At 34.4% G+C, this 20,713-nt stretch overlaps 2 protein-coding genes across 2 annotated transcripts in view; one reads left to right on the forward strand and one right to left on the reverse strand.

The window, feature by feature from the left end:
• Nucleotides 1-2,427: 2,427 nt before the first annotated feature.
• Nucleotides 2,428-19,033, forward strand: LOC129738879 (homeobox protein Hox-A5-like). Its single transcript, XM_055730197.1, has 3 exons — nucleotides 2,428-3,278; nucleotides 18,501-18,709; nucleotides 18,775-19,033. The coding sequence occupies exons 1-3, from the start codon at nucleotides 2,486-2,488 to the stop codon at nucleotides 18,979-18,981; spliced, it is 1,209 nt and encodes a 402-aa protein (XP_055586172.1). The 5' UTR covers nucleotides 2,428-2,485; the 3' UTR covers nucleotides 18,982-19,033.
• A 40-nt stretch (nucleotides 19,034-19,073) lies between these two features.
• Nucleotides 19,074-20,713, reverse strand: part of LOC129741572 (uncharacterized) — a 6,731-nt gene continuing 5,091 nt past the window's right edge. Inside the window, exons 5-7 of the mRNA XM_055733312.1 lie at nucleotides 20,526-20,605; nucleotides 19,811-20,461; nucleotides 19,074-19,700 (exon numbers count right to left, since the gene is read on the reverse strand). Of these exons, the coding sequence (XP_055589287.1) occupies nucleotides 19,089-19,700; nucleotides 19,811-20,461; nucleotides 20,526-20,605 (1,343 nt within the window). The 3' untranslated portion in view covers nucleotides 19,074-19,088. The remainder of the gene's footprint in view (nucleotides 19,701-19,810; nucleotides 20,462-20,525; nucleotides 20,606-20,713) is intronic.

Here is a 20,713-nt window from a genome sequence, read left to right on the forward strand (position 1 = left end):
CGTCTGATAAGATGTTTAGATTAACAAATATTCCAATTCTATATAAAAAAAACTTACATGGAAACGGGGCAACTTGAGCTGAATCACAGTGTAATTGGCCCTAGAAACCGGAATGTTCAACGAGAACGCTCTTCGTCAACTTCGAGCGACAAATCGTTGGAGATATCAGAAACCTAATATTATCCACTACAAATTCGCGAAAAGCTAAAGCACTTGGAACTTAGTAAACGTTTGCAAAACACGTTGCGACGAGATCCAGCAATACAATAAAAATCCGTTATTTTTCATCTGACGTTTACCGCTTTTTTCCTACACGCTCAAACTAGAAACCCAATCTGTGGGCTATAATCCCACGCAACACTCTGGTTTTAAGTCATATTTAACTGTTTGTCATTTTCTTATTATGTACTATTCTAATAATTTCGTTTTTACAATTCAGTAACGTACACAATTCTGCAATTGGAGTTTTATCGCATTTGCTTTTATTTTTTATTATTTTACTCATTTGTATTTTTTGTATAATTTTTGTTACTCCAGCTTAATTATTTTGTGATTTTCCACATTTGTTATTGTTATCTTTTTTTTATTTTGTCGTTTTCGGCCTATTTATTAATTTCCGTCGTCATAGTCGTTTTTTTCAATTTTTTTAATTAGTGTAATAGCTGAAATTTTGTGTCTATTTTGCCGTTATGTTTTTTAAAAGTTTTTTTCATATGCATCATTTTTATTTCATTTTTGCAATTAGTTCCAGTTATAGGAATTTCTGTCGATTTTGTCTATTTGAGTAAATTTAATCATTTTTTGACTTTTTGAATTTTGTGTCAATTTCGTCAGTTCTGTTATGTTTATGATTTTTTTTTTATATTTTTAGATTTTTGAGATCCAACTAACAAACATTGAATTTGATGCCCGGTGGATCGCGATGCACACCAAGAATGACTTGATATATGTTATATGATAATATCGTTAGTCACTACCAATCAAATAGTTTTCCAACTACGAACACGAACCAGCAGAGCAGTTAAAAAAATGCTCCTTAATATAAATTCATGTAGAGAGCTTAAAATGACTTGTTTGAACTACAACAGCAATCACAATACTCTCCTTGGTTGAGTTTTCAATAAGAAAGCTATAAGTTCACGACAAAAGCTCGAATCAATTGGAATCGATTTTGACAGTTGATTTGTATCGAATGGAATTTGGTGTTTCAGACGTCACTTCTCTTACTTGTAGGTTCACTAGTGCATATGTGATTTATATAAGATTTGCCTTTAAATGATGTTATTTTTGTTGTACTGTGTCATTTTCGTTGTTGGTTTTGTCTTTTTTTTTCTCATTATTTGGTTGTCCTTTTCATTCTAGTATGCATTGGTTGTCAGTTTCAGATTTTTCTCTTAATTTAATTTTTGTTTAGTTATAGCACAGTCTGTGGTTATAGGTTCTCTGTATTTTTTGCTATTTTCCATAATTCTAATTTTTTGATTTTTTTTGAAACATTGTAATCATACAGGACAGGTAGGGCCTGATCATCTATGGAATCGATTATCCGTGACTCGTTTATCGGTGGATTGTTCTTTTTTTTTATCAAAATTTATATGTAGGTACTTCGTCTAGTTAAAAGTCGACCAGCAGCTGATTAGGAAGAAAACTGTACTGCTTTTTATTTTTACGTCTGATGATGGGTAACAAAGATTTTTTTAATTTTTTAATAGTTTCGTCATTTTTGTATGTTTTTTCTTTCCTAACTTTTGTCATTAAGCCACTTTTTTGTATTTTTTTTGGATATAACGTATCTTCTTTGTTATGTTATGACCATTTTGTCACCTGCTTTTGACGAATGTAATTACAAATTTTGTTGAGCATCAATATTTTTTTCCTTTGTAATTTGTGTCAGTTTTGTTATTTTCGTCATTTGGTATAAATTTTGTCGTTTTTTACAATTTTTGTTATATACAACCGAATATTGTGATTAATATTACTGTCTCGATACATATCTAACATTGAGATATCTTAACCTATGCATCTATTTTTAATATCATGATCCTGAAAAATCAATTGTCATCCATACAAAGATGTCTAATAATTAGCCTTATAGCACAAAATTGTCAATTATTTAAAACAAATATCCTGCCCGTTTTTGTCAACTTAGTGAATCTGATCCGAACCACATTGACTATGCCCGACAACATACGAAACGTGGAATCACGTGCTGGCGCTGCTGACAGACAAGTGGGAAACACAACAGCCAGAAAGAGCAACGCCTACTCAGCGAGCTGGGCGTGCTGTGATTGGTTGATTCTTCCACGCTTGCTATGCTACTTACATGCTTCTATGATCACATAATACATATGCATGGTCTTGGATTGAATTGACGGATTCGAGGCATTGGCTGAGGAAGCTGAGCGCTAATTGCTGGCGGTACTTAGACAAAGTCGGTCGCGTCGCGTGTTTAGTTTAAGTCAGTTTTACGCTGGTGGAGCGCAGCATGTTTTCGTCGCCTTTTTGCAAACTGGAAGCTAGGGATCACTACGTCCCGGGTACTCCACCGGACTTTCAGCCTATGATCGAGAGTAACCTTCCGGTAGAATCCTCTCATCTTCATCATAATCATCCGATTGGGGGAGAAGTCGGCTATTATGACACCTGTCCGAGTCAGCCACTGGCCGGATCCAGTGTTTTGGACCGAATTGGATGTTTGTATAGTGGATTGTACGAAGGGAAGGGTGTTGCTTATCCGCCATTTTCTTGTGCCGACCGGGACTTGTGCTCTAGTTATTGGATGAGTAGAAGTTACAGTGGATTTGCCGGGGGTGGTCAACAATCTCCGATGGTTTACTCCGGATCGGAGTCTACACAAATCCTGCTGAATGAAAGTGACCAACAGGAACAACCACCGGCTTCTACTCCATTGTATCAGTTCAACCAGTATGATCATTTAGTGTATGACAATAGTGCGGATGATGATCGGAACAAAAGTAATTTGTACACAGAGGATGGTTTTCATGGTTACGGATTCAAAGTGAGCCAGAATCAAGTGGTGAGCAATGGTGTCTATGATCGATATGAACCAGTAGCAGCAAGTGCCAATTACAGTGAATGCTATGAAAGTTATCCAAGTGAGCCGATCGGGAGTGATCGATTCAGTGGTATCGGCTATTGTGAAGAGCTTGTCGGGCAACATCCAGATCGATTGACTGAGGCGACCAGGATTGATAGTGCAGTGCAAGATGTTGGGGTCCCGGTGGAAAATGAATATTTTTCCGAGGATTCACATACGGGTAATTATTCTAGATTTTATAATATGAAGACAACATGACTTGTTCTAGAGTAAATAATTCGAAACCAAGGAAATAAAAATACCGTTTACTGCTTCAATACTTACTTGACAACATCAGTTCATTAAGTCAATGTGTTCAAGATTTATTATCTTAAAACTTTTAGAACCAAATTTGAGATATTTCGTTTGTAACGAATTTGAGAAATTTTGATCAAGAGATAATAATACAAAGGGAAAAAATTAATTTATTAAGCCTTCCTGAAAGTATCATGTCTTTCACTAATTCGTTTGGTTATCTCTCGATGGTCGAGAAAGGACGTTCAAGTTTGTACTGAAATTCTAGGCAAAAGGGCGTGTCGGAACTTACATGGAGCTTCTTAGCCTTCTAATGGCCGAAATTACTCATAGCCGTACATTTTTCCTGAAACTGTAAATATGTTTGAAAACATGTGCTTTATTAATTTTTCACCAAAAACTATTTTAAACACTGATTTGTCAAATTTTGATTTTTGAACTTTACATGGATGCTATCTCAAAAACCACTTGACAGATCGCCACATAATTTTGCACATGCCAACATTAAATCACTACGTAATATCACTGAAAATTTCTTTGATTTTTATTCACGGATTCACAAATGATTTATAGAAGAAAATTTTGTATTTTTGTCAATCACTCTTCAACCCTATTCCGCTCTTGAGTGTCAATATGACACTATTGATTATTCGGCGGCTTGTAACTTGAAACGTATCAATTAGTTAGGGCTAAAAAAAGCTACTTTACGTTTTGATTGCCCGGCTGGGCGTTCACTAATTTTGATCTCCTGGAGAATTCGCTGGGGGAACTTTTTTTTCCAAACTTCTGCTGATCGGGTGGAGCTATTGTGCAAATACTGACTGTACTGAAAGGCTAACTAGTCTTGATTGGAATTTTAACAACCTGTAAATCTAGGGAACATCACTTTATGAAAATAATAGCACACAAACAACTGATTTTGATTGGACCATACATTTTAATTTTTATTGAATTTTTAGATCATTTGACTTGATCTCGTTGCATGAACCGTTAGTTTAACGGTCCCATGTGACTAATTGACCTATGTTGACGGAGGTCAGCGTTTCTTAATTGTCCGGGGGGTCGTCAACGTGCACTTTACACTGTAGGGTGTCTCACGGACAATTGAGTGAGCGTTCTAACGGAATTGGTCGGAGTTTCCCTAAAGAAGATAGCCCCCCAGGTCACACCATTGCACTAGAACCTCCGAAAATGTATCTAAAGTGGAGGTTTTTACACTGATCCCTCGACCTTTGTTGCACCCACACAATTCACCGGTGTCACGAGGTACAATTGGTCCTTAGCTTCTTAGTCCACTACACTCGCGCTCACTCAACCGATAACCCGGGAAATTACTTTCGTGTAGGCATCCGGATTACTGTTGTTTTACGGATTAAGACGGTTCGAAACGCGATCACTTGTTGGCTTGTGATGTCGCAGTCATCACTCACCCGGACTATACTTTGTTAAAAAAGAGGCCTCGTTTGGGGTCCTTCGACCTACACTGCCGGCCAAAAGTTTGGGATCACCCGCTAAAAAACATGCAAATTTTGATCGTTTATATCTCAGCCGTTTTAGGACAAATTGCAAATCTTCTGATCTCATTTGAAAGATAATGAGCAATAGCTATTCCGGAGGTATTTTGCCCATAAATAATGTTTTAGTTTTGCACCTAAAACTTAACCTAAAGTTAGAACATTTTCAAAAATTCGCACTCAATAATCAAAGCCAATCATCTCGCGATAGGGTGAACCAAATTTCAAAATTTGAGTTGCATTAAAATCCTTATTCTATACTTCTCGAAACAAATAAATTCATAGAATAATAAATAAATTTAATATTTCCTACACAAAAAGGAATGAACAAGAAAATTGATAAATAAATAAACTAACTAATTTAGACACCAACCTAGAGCTGCTAAATACAGGATAGTATTTAGAAATTTACGAACAATAATAAAAAAAACATAACAATATTTGTAAATATCAAAACCAGTTGACCCGAGCAGCAGCGTTTAAATCATGGGTGGCCAACATTTTCAACAGACGGGCCAAATTTTGGAAATGCGATTGGCTGGCGGGCCACACCATCATTTTTTTTTTTTTTTAAATATTCCATGTAAATAAATGAATAATTGATTTTTAATTAAAATAGAATAAAATTTAATTTTTGTTTTCAATTGTTTCAATAATATACTACTGTGTTTGAAAGACAGATTAGGGAGATTCGGTAAAGGTTTCTGCTGAATCTACATCGATTAATTTTTAAAAAAATTGAAAAATTATTTAGAGCTCGTTTCTCAGATCAAGTTAATATTTTCGTTACTAAATTTGAAACATTTTACAACCAAAATAGCATTCATCCAGACAAAATTTAATATAGAAATATGTATGTATGTAATATGGAGCAACAGTTATGTCAAACATACATAATATACACACATACATAATAGTGTGGGAATTTCACAGTACATAAAATTTTCTTCATGGTCTTACAATTATTCAAAATATAAAAATTCTGATTCATCGACGCGCGCGTCCTTATAAAAAGATCAACTCACTTCTAACATGTGCGTACTGTTTCACAAATGCCCATTTCACATGTTGTATGTATGTATGTATGTAGATAATCCACCATGGGTGCACGGATTCACCGCAGTTTCGCCAACGTATGCGCTAAATTGCATTCTTTAGATTATAAGTTCGGCCAATCTTCAATGCAAATTAGCACATACCCGACACCATGGCTTCGTGTGAACTGTCATGTAATGAATGAATTTCGTGTATGTGTATGTCTTATTTGTAGAACGACCAAACAGTTTCGCAACCGTATAAAATTCATAACATTCTTAGTGTTGTGAATCTTCGACAGGTATTCCGCATACGTGTAGATAGCTGCCCAGCTGGCAACTGATTGAACGTTCTTATATAATATAATCAATAAATGAAATAGTAATACAACAGAATAATCTCACCTTTATACCCAACTTACCTCAAGACACACTAAGCTTACCTTTAGATGTAACCGACCTTAATCAGTATCATAACCATATTCATTTCCATCTGATCTAAAATAAACAATTTTTGAAGTATTAAAAAATTGCGATGCAAAATATTTGAAACAAAATATCGAAAATGATAGATTCATTTTAAGTACAAAAAACTAAGAACAGTAAACATGATAACATGATAACATATTAATACAGTTAGGTAATTATGAAAATTTCTGTTATATGGTTTATGTACTGGTATAAATATATGATATGATTATGAATAAGAACATGAATATAATGAATATGAATATGAATAAAATGCATATGAATACCTCGCGTGAGCTTTCTATACGTCGTATGAAACAAACTGTAAACAAACTACTTTATAACAAAATAATGCAAATACTGACATAAAGAAGTCGCAACTTCTTTCCATTTTGAAAAGTTGTAGTCTGGACAACATATTATATGTGTAAAATACAAATTTTAAAGTTGTTTTAATAACTTTAGCGGCATTTTTCTATGAATTCTTAAGATGTTTCATACGACGTAATGGAAGCTCACGCGAAATATGTATATAATGAATATGAATATGAAACATCAAATAGTAACATGTTTAAATTAATTCTTCATTATAGTGTATGAGTTTCAAACGCTGATATTTATGAAAAAAATATATTCCTCTGCTCCTAAAAGTATATTTTAATTTATAGCCTCTTTGTTAGAGCAAAATAAACTTCTGATTATTTGTAAGAGGCTCCTGAAAACAATACATCGGGCTGATTAATAAACATTCATACAACATTTTAAATTTTTCGATGAAGACTGCTGATAATACTGAAATCTTGGATACAATTTTTAATTTATTCAGTTTCACAAAACAGAAATATTACAACGTAAAAATTTACCTGGAACTCGCTTGATATGTAGTAAATAAATTTAAATCATGGGAAAAAATGTACGCCCATGATAGCTAAATCACGAATGCCTTGGAGTTAGTTTTGATTAGTTATAAGAAATTCATATAATTTTAACAAATGTATTACTTACTATTTATAATGGTGAAATTCTCAATTGTCATATGATACGGCGAAATCATTTATGGAAATCTAGCAAAATTTGAAAATTAGGTACATACAAATGAAACTATAAAATGTCCTGCAAAATAAATTTTTTTATAAAAAATTTGTAAAAAAAAATAAAATTAACATGCAAAAAAAGGAGATAAATACATAAAAATAAATTGTTGGGTAAATTTTAAATGCTGTTTGCCTTATGAGTTTAACCAAGTGACCTGCCATAATTAAAACTATGTAATGAATATTTAACTCTTGACCAATTTAATACAGAAAATTGATCTACGGCTTTTTTGTGGATAATATTTTGCCTGAAGGATAACAAGTTAGTTGAGAAAAAAAAGCCTTGGTGAGTCTTTTGATTTCAGAAAGTAACAAGTACTACTACATCGTTTCCAAGATATTATTTTATGTTAATGAAGCATAAAAACAAAACAAAAAGGTTAATAAGGCATTTGTTTAAAGTAGTAAAGTTCATGGCAGCCTAAAAAGGACCCAGAGCTTAGGCAGCATCGTAAAATAGACAGTCATACCTACTATGTTTTCCAAACAAAAGTGAAATAAATATAACGATTAACTTAAAAGGAGCTGTAAAAGGATAAATCAGCAAGAAAAGATATAATAAAATGTTGATGAGCATAAGAAAAATAATCATTAAGCAACCAAAATTTAATTCACTGTTGAATATAAAGTCTGAACCCTGTTGCAGAAAAATAACAGAAGTGTAACACATGTCATATTCGAGTTTTTGTTGATGCATTTTCCTAGAATGAAGAAAAATAATAATAAATAAAACTCTTAAAAAATAAAGCATTATCAAATTTTTGGCGAACACCGGAATCGTCTATCCGTTTAAACAAAGGATCTGAAATTAGTTAATAATATATTATACATCGTAAACTATAACTTAGCCCAACGAAAGGAACACTTGTGTTTTTGAACTCCACACATATCAACATCTTGATTGATACATAATGCCTAGAATCTTATCAACTGCCCTCGAGTTGCACAGGAAAATAGTGCTTATACATGAAATAAATTTAAAAGGGCGTATGGGGAATATTTTCTATCAAATATGTTTTGAGACAAAATATTTTTATTCAGTCAAAAAGATAGAAAAACGCTGTGGAATCATCGTCACCCAAAAGGTTCTTCATTAACTATCTGTCTATCTATCATTATTATTAGCAATAAGTGAATAAAACTATTCATGTGAGTCTATTAAAGAAAGAATCACATTTACATTAAATCAAATTTTTTTAAATTATCTCAAACTATTGATAAAAACAGCAATCAGCTGCAACAGTGCCTTGGAAGATATGCAATGAATAACGCGGTTTTTAATTACAAAGATTTTTATATGACACTTGCAATGCGGATAGTCTCTCTAAAGTTATTGGTTGTTTTCGAGGCTTGTTTATTAATTTTTCAAACATGGATTTACTAACTGACTACTTTGTCTTTCGAATTTGGATCAACCCTTAGAAATTATTTATCATTTTCTATTTATCCCTCTCCCCTCACATAATACAAGAGTTATGTCATTTATTTTATTTTTAAATAAGAATACCTTTTTTATCATTGCACTATTAAATTTTAAAGAAAAAACAATTCTAGTTTATGCCATTCAGCTTTTCGATATTATAGAATATTATCTTTTACTAAATTTCCCTTGCTAATGTTTTTTTAACTTTCCCTAAATTCACGAATCTCTTTTAAAAAATTTCTTCCATATGATAAAAATTTTTTACCAAGATTTTGAGACCACGTACTTTTTTTCCTTAGTTATCTCACGTAAACTATTCGAGTTGATAAAGATTCAATTGGAGATTCTATTTTTTATTTTGCATATTTATTTGTTTTTTGTTAACTGTAACAATTGAAGTTATTTTTTCTTGGATTGTGAAACGATGTTTGAAAAATATTTGTTTAAGGCACTAATATTTATAAAGAAGGTTTTAAGAACCTGACGTCTGAATTACTCTGCAGATAAAGGCAGTCAAGGACCCCCCTTTAACCCAGCCACAGCACAAAAAAAAAAACAAAAAGATCCAGAAACACCAGCAACCTCTGCGGGTTATCAAAGATAATAACCCATTTATGACACCACCAAGTAGCCAGCGAAATACTTGAATCAGGGCCCCTCAAACACCACAACTAATAAATGAATAATAAATTTAAATCTTTTGGAATCACACTGCATAAAAAAAATTAAACGGGACGTAACAAGTCTGAAACATATGCCCGTGCTGTACATAGGAAATAATAAATGCACTATAATACTAATTTAAGGATACTTAGCTTCAGAAAGTTATAGAATCGTTCGAATTCTTTAGACGTCCGTTGAGTATCTATCCTGCTTGCATTTCACTGTCGATGTTGTTGCTCGAACGATATCGTTTACCCAACCCAAACAGACCCAAACAAAACGTTTTGCCCCGTTTGTTTTGTTTCGCGTTCTTTAAAGTTGACGTTTACCGACCAAAAAAGCGTAACAAGCGTTACGTTTCACTGTTCCATTTTTCGATAACGTCGCGCCGACGGGTATTGAACAAAAACTTATTAACGAAACCTACGAAACTTCGTGACTAATATGATTGATTTGGGAACACGGATTTCTGCCTGCGGCCAAGGAACACCTTGGAAATGGAACGATTACAAAAACGTACGCGAACATTAAATACACGATTTTTCACACTTCGCATAAATTTTGAAAGAAACTTTCAGCCACAATCACTTCAAGGCTTCTTTAGTAGCACGAATATCACAACATTTTAATATTTATTAACTTTTTACTCAGAATTAAATCGATTTTCTACACCGGCTTTGAAGGAACAACTTTTGCGAGCAGCGTTGCCGTTTTTTTTTTGACAAATGCCCATTTCACATGTTGTTACTTAATCGGCAGCGCTGCACAAAAATGAACAATCAGTTATTCATTTGCAAATCAAGATTTTCAGAAACTTATTTTTAAATTTTTAATTCAAAATTTAACCAGACCTCCATCAATGATCATTGAAACTGAACTAACTTCATCAATTCAAAATGCAGTTTGGGCTTGTGATATAGCTCAGTTGGCAAGTCAGTTGCTTCCTGAGCCGATGTCCGTAAGTTCGAGCCCAAGAGTAGATATCGATCATAGTTGTACCGGATAAGTATTTCAATGACTTTCCGCAAACTGCATCGTTGATATAAGTCGCGAATGACATGAAGATGTTGTCGAATCCGCCGGTAATTTTGTCTTCGTAAAGCACACTGCTTCAGATACCAAGCATCTGCACTTTACAATAGTCGCGAAACAACTGGCTCTTCTTTGTACACTCTGAAATTTCTTTCACGCTTTCTGCTTACACGATAAATTTGCAAACCTTATTAGATGTTATATTATAAACTGTTTGAACATAAATGTGTTTTCTTTAATCGCTAATTTTTTTTCTTTTCTTTCGTCTATCTTCTTTTTTTTCTTTTATTTCATCTATCCTCTACATTCATCTCCTCCTCTACTCTCTACCAGACAGCAGATTCCTTACGTTGTAATACAACTGAATAGACTTCCATTCTTTGATGATTAATTTTGAAAAAAAAAATACTTTTTTTTTGTTACCTACATGCTGCTATTCGGAATATTGATACAAAATTTGAAGATGAATTCTGGAGTCAGGTTCAAAATCTCAAGTATATTTAAGAATCTTAGCTTATATATCTGACAAACTCATCTAGAAATGAATTTTTTTTTTCTTGTGATAAGCTTTATCGCAACTTCATGTTTATAAAATCCAGTATTCACTTCAATATCTGCTTTTTTTGAAAGACCCAAGTGACGCGTCTAGGCATAAGATTTTTTTATAACATGGTAATTCACCCTTGCTTCAGAATTTATCCGTTTCTTTTGACTTATTTCTGATGATTTTAAACTATGCCTTTTTCTACCATTAGTCGATTCTGTTTGTTTAGATTCTGTAGGTGCACATAATCTCTATTTTTTTTCTCTTACTTTTTAATTTTGCAAATTCTCATTTTTTTTGTTTTGTTTCTTTTTTCAGACATTTCCTTTTTTTTTTGCATTCAATAACTTTTCCGATCATATTGCTTTACTTCTCTACAACCTTTAATTTTTGTAGTCCTTTGAAATTGTTGTCGATTTTAGCTTTGCGCTTTTTTTTTATTCCACTTATTATTGTTCAAAATAAAGACACTGGAACTAATGACATTTAACATTGTTTCCTTTACAAATATTCAGCCTTGCTTTTGTATCACTCTTCTTTTCTTTTTTTTTTTGTTCATCCATCACAATTTTTTTTTCACAAAATTGTTATTGCCTACGAGAACTCTGTTGGTGCACTTTAACTCTATAATTTTATGTTTTTTTTATCTTTCCTTCTTTCCTTCCTTCTTTTTTTTAATTTTCCTTTTTTGTCTTGTTTCTGTGGTGGATATAGATAATGACAAAGTAATTCATATAAAGTTATATTTGTTTAAATTCTAGTAAAAATTTATAATACTTTATAATTAAGCTAATGATTAATATTCAAGTATTCTGGCATCACTGAAATTACTTAACGAATGAACTGTGGTATTTCTAATGAGCCCCATGAGCTTATGCGATTCGTTTAGTTCTGTGAGTGTCTGAGTGAAAAGGGAACTCTACCGAATGCGAAAAATAACGGATTCTTTAGGCGTCTTTTGCGAAGAATAGTCGGTTGTGCGCGAAAGTAAATTTTCGAAAATAATAAAATTCTCGGTCACCACAGTTTCCTTTTTCAGACATTTTCTATATTTTTTTTTGTTCTGCCATTGCATCCAATTACTTTTCGTTCATTTTGTTTTCCTTCTCTACAACTTTAAATTTTTAAGTCCTTTGTTTTCGTTTTTTAGCTTTGCATCAGTACTTTTATTATTTTTTTTACCATTTTTTTTTTCATTTCATCTATTATTTTCCTAAATAGAGACACTGGAATTAATGTTGAATATTTGATTTTTTTTTTTTTATACCTTGTTTTCTTTTTTTTAAAATGATTGCTTCTACATCCAAATCATGCCATTGACTTTTAACATTATTTTTCATTTTTCATCCATTTAGATTTTTTTTTTCATATTTTTTTTGCCTACGAGAACTCTGCCCTTTTGTCAGTGTAAGTCCTAACGTTGGAACTCTGCCCTTGCGTCAGAGTTCCTTCATTGTGAACACCCGCATAAATGAGGATTGTAACCAAACGTTTCTAGAAATAGTTAACTGACGGTTTTATAAAGCGTAAAAAAATGTTTAGCAAACGATTAATGAAAATGTAAAATACATTACCTTAATCTTGAATTTCGAATCAACAGTATTTTAAATATGTTGTTAGGTTATGTAACTGTTAAAAACTGTTAGAACAGTTGTATGGCAGAACTGTTCTACAAACAGTTTGGATAACATCCAAAAATCGATAACGGAAACATATTTGGAACTCCAAACTGTTAATGTTATAGTTTTCCAAAAAGTACTCTTGTAACCAAACATTTATAGTAACAGTTATGAAACGATTTGACGAATCGTGCTTCCTACGTTATGCTCACGGTTTAAGGAATCGTACGTGGATGGCACACACACATTTAAATGTTTGATCGGGATTTCGGATTTCGAATCAAATGATAATAAAATATGTTTTTTTTTAACTTTCTTTATTCATGCTAACTTACATTTGCTAGTAATCCCTGGTCAAATACCGAGGTCGGAAATTCTGGACAATTTATTACTGGGTATATTCGTCCGGTTCTAGTGAGTGATGTCCATCTTCCGCTCTCGAAAAAGCAAGCAGCCATAACCTGAAAGAAAACCAAAAGTGTTCTCAATATCTACTTTTTCTTAAATTATAGTTTTGGCCAGATAGTATTGTGTTGTTTCAGGGATAATGAATTTAGTGACCTACCTGTAGCAAATCGTTTAGTGAATAGCGGCACCGCCTCGGCAGTCGCGGTGCTGAGATTTTCTCGAACATCTTCTTTGCCGAATTTGTAGACGTAGGAAGGATATTATGATGATGCAGTCGCCTCCCGGTTCGCCGGTGCCGTAGTTGAGTTGATAGTGGAAGCTAGCGTTCCTGGATTCTCAAGTCTGGCTCTATCCGTTCTCCGCTGCTGGATTCTCGACGAGAAGCAAAATTAACCGCGAACAAAACAAATGATTTCAGGGGTGCCAAGTTGACCGATTTCTGAATTTTAAGAAAAAAAAAGCAAAAGCAAAATGTTGAGACTTAAATTTGCTAAAATATAATATTTTAAGATAATTCTTTAATTCTTGATTGCAGAACTCATTGAAGTTTTCTGGACAATTCAATGAAAACAATTTAGAAAATAAATCTCAACAACCATTATCCATTTTATTCATAGATTCAACAGGAGTTTTAGGGAAACTCCACTGACATGAATTGTATTGCTGATTGTTATCGATTTATTACTTTTACTTTAAATTGAGTCTATTTTTTGGTCGTTTGTACATACTGGTTAGTTCATGTATTTCATATATTTATATATTATTCATTCTTTTATTATTGTTGCTTTAAAAGCTGAGTCTTGTCTCTTTTTGAACAATTTAACATCTACTTGATTCCTGAATATTCCTGAAATGAAAATTTAGATCCGTATCAGAATATAAAAGAATTTTTAAAATGTGTACTGATTACCGTGTAAAACCATCTGGCATCTTTGACCGGCGTTTCGTTCGTTTTTTTAGTGCGTATGACAGAAAGAATGGACGGTATAAGTAAAGGTTTGAGATCATTTTTACGATTAAATAAAAATTGCAGGAAATCGTTCATACCATTCTATCACCTTTCCAGATACCATCACCTTTTCACATGAACGTTAATGTTTTGTTCTTATCGTTGTCGAAGTAAAGTTTGAAAGAAGATATGCGTTTACAGAGATAATCACTTTTTCTGAAACCGTAGATGAATTGTATGGACTGTTTTAGGTATGGTATTTTAGTATGCGGGCAGCCATCAAACAAAAACTGTTTCTTCATAAAACAACTCTATCCATGTCTTACAGCTTCACCTTTCATCCTTTTACTGTTTCTCATCCAAAATCTTTCGGTTTCATTGCATTTATTTTATACTAGAGCTCTGCCCTTGCGTCAGAGTCCATTTTCACAATTTTCATCAATTCTTTCTAGAGCTCTGCCCTTGCGTCAGTGCCCTTTCTTATCGGCTAACCATTCCTCAACCATTTTTTTAATACTCCAAACCAGAGTTCTGCCCTTGCGTCAGAGTCCGTTTTCGCAATTTTTATCAATTCTTTCTAGAGCTCTGCCCTTGCGAATCCGTTTTCGCAATTTTCATCCCTCCTTCCTAGAGCTCTGCCCTTGCGTCAGTGCTCTGCCTCGCCGTTGGCGCTCTGCCCTTGCGTCAGAGCCCTTTCTTATCGGCTAAACATTCCTCAACCTTTTTTTGTACACCAGACCAGAGCTCTGCCCTTGCGTCAGGGCTCTGTCCCATCCCCCTTTAGGCAAAACAGCTTCACTTTCAGCAAAGGAGGAACAACTTAGCTTTTCCTCGTTTTTCACTTATATCACGCATGCACTTCACTTTATTATTTATTTTGAGAACACTCACAAATTTTAATTAAATTCTGCTCCTTCCACTTACTTACCTGGCGGAGGGAGGCTCGACTGCGCCATTGTCGAATCCGCCGGTAATTTTGTCTTCGTAAAGCACACTGCTTCAGATACCAAGCATCTGCACTTTACAATAGTCGCGAAACAACTGGCTCTTCTTTGTACACTCTGAAATTTCTTTCACGCTTTCTGCTTACACGATAAATTTGCAAACCTTATTAGATGTTATATTATAAACTGTTTGAACATAAATGTGTTTTCTTTAATCGCTAATTTTTTTTCTTTTCTTTCGTCTATCTTCTTTTTTTTCTTTTATTTCATCTATCCTCTACAGATGTTAAAACGACTATAATCGAAACCAAAAAAAATGCAGTTTCAAATGAAATGCATACTATAAAATCGGATTTTCAAACGTTTAAAGAAACATCGCAAAAATTGTCGTGTTTAAAATTTGACACTATCAAAACAGATATTGAAATGTGAAGTAGGAAATGAAATTTCAATGTAAGAAGTGTCTGAACTAAAACACACAATCTTTTTTTCGGCAAAGTTACAAAGGTGGAACATCAGTTGGACAACGTATGTAAAAGTTTAATCTCTAAAATGCCATGATTCTAAGAGTCCCATTTGTCATGAATGAAAATACGATTAATAACATTTGCAAAATCGCTCAAAACTTGGTATTAACCAACTACTAGAACTACACTAGAAAACTAGACTAATGTAAAAAACAGAGAAGATTTGTACATTATGATGTCAAAACCGTACTTTCATTCAGTGAACCGTCAAAATCGTCCATCAAAACCGTCACACCAAATAATTTTTGAAAATAGGATTGACAAGTTTACGCAACTTGGCAATTTTTTTGCGTTTTTAGATTGTCTAAATACTAAACACAGAGTTTTTGACGAATTTTTAAAGGTAGCTGCTGTTTTTCGAACCTTTTGTCAATTTGATCAGCGATTTTCAAGATTCAATGTTTTCGGGTCGTAATTACGACCCATGGCTATTCACAGGTTAAGACGAAATTAGAAGAACATTATTTAAAAACCTTCCTATAACAATAACCATTTTACAGCACTTTTTTCAGTTTTTCTCAAACAAGTGCTTTCTGGAAAAGAACGTATTCTCAACGCAATACTGAAAAGAAATGTAAACTAATGTGAACACATTCAAAATGCATTTGTTTCGTTCGGGACCGTTCCGAATCTAGAGAACTGCTAAAATGACTCAAGATTCGTCCAAGAATAATGAATATTTCTGAATTACGGCAGATATCCGATATTCGAATCACGAGACAGTGTCTTGATTCTGAAACTAGTTTGATTTATTTTATAGATTTTAACCATTCGTTTGACCCGAAATATTCTTTTTCGATGAAATATCTCAGAAACAGTTGAAACTACCGATACAACATACATGGAATTGTCAGACTTAACTGAATTGAGAAGCTGTAAAGTTTCCGTTTTTATAGATTTGTAAAATAACTGAATCAGTTCAGCAAAATAGTGCACTGGCCGTTTAGGGGATACGGATAATTGAGAATGCCGAACTATCAATTCTCACAAAATACGTTGTTAAATCAAAATCCGTTTGAACGAATATAGCTTTAGCACGTTTTAGTGTAGAAGATGCATTGCTGTGAATAAAAAAAAGAAAGGGAAACGCTTTAAACAAATGCAAACATCAGTTGGATAAAAGTATGAATTCACATGTTGCTCGCTAATGAACCTCATTTTCAAACCACCAACATTTTTGATTGGGTGGATCGATTTGGATGAAAACTGGTCAGCTATTATTGAAAAACTTTGTTTCATACGACCTAAATGATCACTTTGTCAATTCTGAAAATCGTTTTTTATAAGCATACACAAGCTCCAAGCAAACAAGGAAAAACAGTGTATCGCATGGCACATGATATCAGATTTAATCAATTGTGAGTCTTTTTTGTTTGTTAACTCATCCAGGGCTAGAAGCGATGTTGAGGCAAAAAAGTAACTTTTAAGTCAAATAAGGGCAAATCTTGTGACCATATCAAGTCAACAGTTACGTCAATACGTCAAAAACTACAACGAGATGATTAAGTGATTAATTTGTCAGTTGTGCTTATTTGAAAACCGTATTCTTGAAAAAGGATTCTTAAGGGCTTGTGATATAGCTCAGTTGGCAAGTCAGTTGACTCCTGAGCCGATTTCCGCGAGTCCGAGTCCAAAAGTGGACATCGTGAAAGTCGGGAATGCCATTAAGATGGTAAAATGACTATAATCTTATCATTTAGGTTATCAAGAGGAATTCAGAAAATAGATCTGAAAAAGAGTATGATATTTTGGAACCGATCTGTCTAATCTTTTTTGTGACAATTCTAAATTCCTTAAATGAAACTTTTTGCTCAATAACTTTGTTGTCGAAAAACTTCACTCCGTATATTATACTTACAAGAACTAAACAAAAAATAAGTACTTACAGAAAAATTAAAAAAAACTCAAATAAATTTTCAAAACATTTAAGATTTAACTTGATTTTTTTTAATTTAATTGAGAATAAAAATTTACAAACCTATATTTAAACGCTCTATGTGTGTGGTAAAACTTCGAAGAATTTACGCAGCAAAAATATAAGTATGAGAAAATCTTTTGAAACAATTGCCGATTGAAAAAAGTTTCAAAATTTTGTATCTTAAAAAATGGATGTACCAATTAATATTCTCGAACATTAAATTCCACATTTTAATGTATAAGCTCATAATCTTTCATTTCAAATTCAAGAAAATGTTGAAAAAGATATTAAAAAGGCTTAACTTCACTTTATTTTAGTAACCTAACTTTATTTTAGTTAAGTACTCAACTTTTAAGTAATTTAAAAAACCAAAACAAACTGCAATAGAGCTTCATTGAATAAGACGAAAAATAAATGTTGATAAAACACGTGTTAATGAATGAAATTGAAATACGAATAACCAAGTTACGAATAAGTCAACGGATCATCAAGTACGATCTGTGGAATGAAACTCAAAAAAACTACGAAAATAATTTAAGTACCTAATTTGTATGAAAATTATCAAAAATAGTGACTTCAGTGACTAAATTTAAAATAAAAGGAACCTTGTGGGTGACAAACTTGAAAAAAGTTACAAATATAGTACAAAAGGACCAATTTCTAGGCCTATAAAGTAACGATTTCATGAGCAAATGTTAACTTTAAGGAAACTGGTGAGTGACCAGCTTAAAAAAGTGATTAAGTTACCTAAAAGTGACCAACTCTAGCCCTGAAAATACCTCTATGAAAAACCGAGTAGGTATTCGGTGAAAACTTGCCGAACGCTTGGTAATAAAACACCGAATTAATAACATTTCACAGTGTGTCCCGTAAAAAAACGAGTTTTCGGTAATAACTTACGAGAACCACTAATCAAATTTTTTAATTAATTTTGTTGTCGCATATAATTTTACCGCAAAAGCAGTGCAAAACAAATGTACTCATTTCGACTCTATCAATTTCTGCTTCCAGATGACGCTGAATCATTACACGATGTATCTTCGGAAATCAACCAAAGACGACAGAATGCGTTTAGCGCTGCGGCGTCCGAAGAAACAGAAACCTTCACACGCCACCACTCGACAACTCCGCCCACGCCAAACAAATCGCAGCAACGCTCATCGAATAGTTCATCGAGCAGCAGCAATCGGAAAGAGCGTACTGCCTTCACCAAGGCACAGGTTTGTAACGGAGTGACTTATGCTGAAAGATTTATAGCTTATAGTAATCCACTTTCTATTCACAGGTCAAAGCCCTGGAGGCTGAGTTTGCCCATTCGAACTACCTAACCCGGCTGAGACGATACGAGATAGCCGTTGCGTTGCATCTCAGTGAACGTCAGGTCAAAGTGTGGTTCCAGAACCGACGGATGAAATGGAAGCGAATCAAAATTACCGGTGCGTCGCCCACCGACAACGCTACAGTAGATCAAGACAAAGAGAAGCCATCATGACCGTCATCCTTAGAAGGATGAAACACACTGCCAGCTAGAGATAGTTTTATCACTTAATAGAACTTTATTTTTTAATATATAGTTTTTAATAATAAAATTTAAAATATTTATTTCCTCTTCTTTTTGCCGATATCCTTGCTCTTTACCTTCTTAACGTTTGGATCCTTCATCATGGATTTGGCGACGGATTTCAGGGTACTGCTGGCTTCCGGCGCCTTTTGCAGCTTTTTCTTGTCCTTGCCTTTCTTGACAACACCTCCACCGATTAATTTCTTTTCCTTAGCATCTGGTACCTTTGCTGAGCTCTGGAGTTTTGCTTTAGCAGGCACTTTTTGTTTCTTACCTTTAGCAACTGGCTTTTCGGGGGAACTTTCATCAGCCGAAGTACTCGGTGGCCGCAGAACAAGTGGCCGTTTAGCTCCTGCCGCTGATTTCTTACCTGGTCCAGTCGTCGCTTTACCTTGTCCTTTTTTCTTGTCACTGTCGATTTGCTGCTTCATTTTGGTAGCGAATTCCACTGCTTGCGATTTAAGTTTCTGGCTTGCAGCCGTAGGTTTTAGCGTTAACTTTTTCTTTGACGGCTCCTGATCGAGATTTTCGTCATCTGAACTGTCTGTTGATCCGGGAACGTCCCAATCGGTCGATTCCAGCGGAAGGAAGCTGGCATCTTCGTCTGTGTCGTCATCGTTGTCGACGGAATCCTGGCTAACGTCCGCTTTCTAGGGAATAAGATTAACAGTGAATAACAAGGCCGAGCCATCTTAACAGTGACTTAATAGCACACATAATGGAAAAATGATACCAAATTTGTTAAAAAAAACCCTCTTACCTCTTCAGTTTTCGTACTATCGATGGAAATCTCCAGTTTGTCCACCTTTTGCTTCCGGGCCTTCCGTTTTTCCTTCGCTGCCTGAATCTTCGCCTCCTCCTCATCAACCGGGGGTAGTGTCAAATCCTCGCTACTGTAATCCGGGGCAATCTGATCGACATCGAAATCGACCCCCAGTTCCCCGAAGCGCTTCTTCATTTGCTTCAGTTTGGCCAGCGAGCGCTTGTTCCGTTTCACCACCTTAGTCTTGGTCACTCGTCCATTGCTTTTGGCTACCATTCGCTTGAGCCACAGCTTGTACGAGCTGGTTTTGTTCCCCTCGGCGTCGTATGCCATCTCATAACGCGCCGGAATCCTTTTGGCACCGGCCGGCAAGATTCCAGTTTTCAGAATTTTCCCGAACATTAAATAATTGTTCATGGTCTCTGAAGCTATCTGGGCGACCTCTCGGAAGCGAAACTCCACGTAGGCATAGCCGCGGCTTCGAAGCGTACGTTTGGATCTGGCCACATGTACCCGGGTTACTTCACCAAACTGACCGAAGAATTGTCTCAGTTGGGTTTCGAAAAATCCATGTGGCAGGTGTTTCACATAGATGATTCCTTTTTCGTTGCGCTCCTTCGGGGCTTCTGGAGGCGTTCGTTTGTTTGGCTGATACCGGAGAATCGAAGTTTAGGGTTATTTTTTTATAAACAATCAAGCCTTTATTACTTACCCGATTCGAGAGGATGAGTGGTTCTTTTTTGGCCATGGTTTTTGGTTTGGGCTTACCGGGTTTGGAAGCTTTTGCCACAGCTGGCATTATTCAAGTTTTTCGATGAATAACTTCGTCCGAAAATTAATTTTAACTAACGAACACGTTTTCTCCGCAAGAACGTCGATTCAATTTTAAGCGGCTTGTGC

This window comes from Uranotaenia lowii, chromosome 1 (genome assembly GCF_029784155.1).
Source record: "Uranotaenia lowii strain MFRU-FL chromosome 1, ASM2978415v1, whole genome shotgun sequence".
Lineage (NCBI taxonomy): Eukaryota > Metazoa > Arthropoda > Insecta > Diptera > Culicidae > Uranotaenia > Uranotaenia lowii.

Bases quoted from the DNA above. Each gene is read 5' to 3' on its own strand.
- LOC129738879 (XM_055730197.1), top strand. From the start codon at position 2,486: ATGTTTTCGTCGCCTTTTTGCAAACTGGAAGCTAGGGATCACTACGTC. The intron at 3,279-18,500 runs GTAATTATTCTA...TTCTGCTTCCAG, and splicing joins TTCCGAGGATTCACATACGG to ATGACGCTGAATCATTACAC. The intron at 18,710-18,774 runs GTTTGTAACGGA...TTCTATTCACAG, and splicing joins CTGCCTTCACCAAGGCACAG to GTCAAAGCCCTGGAGGCTGA.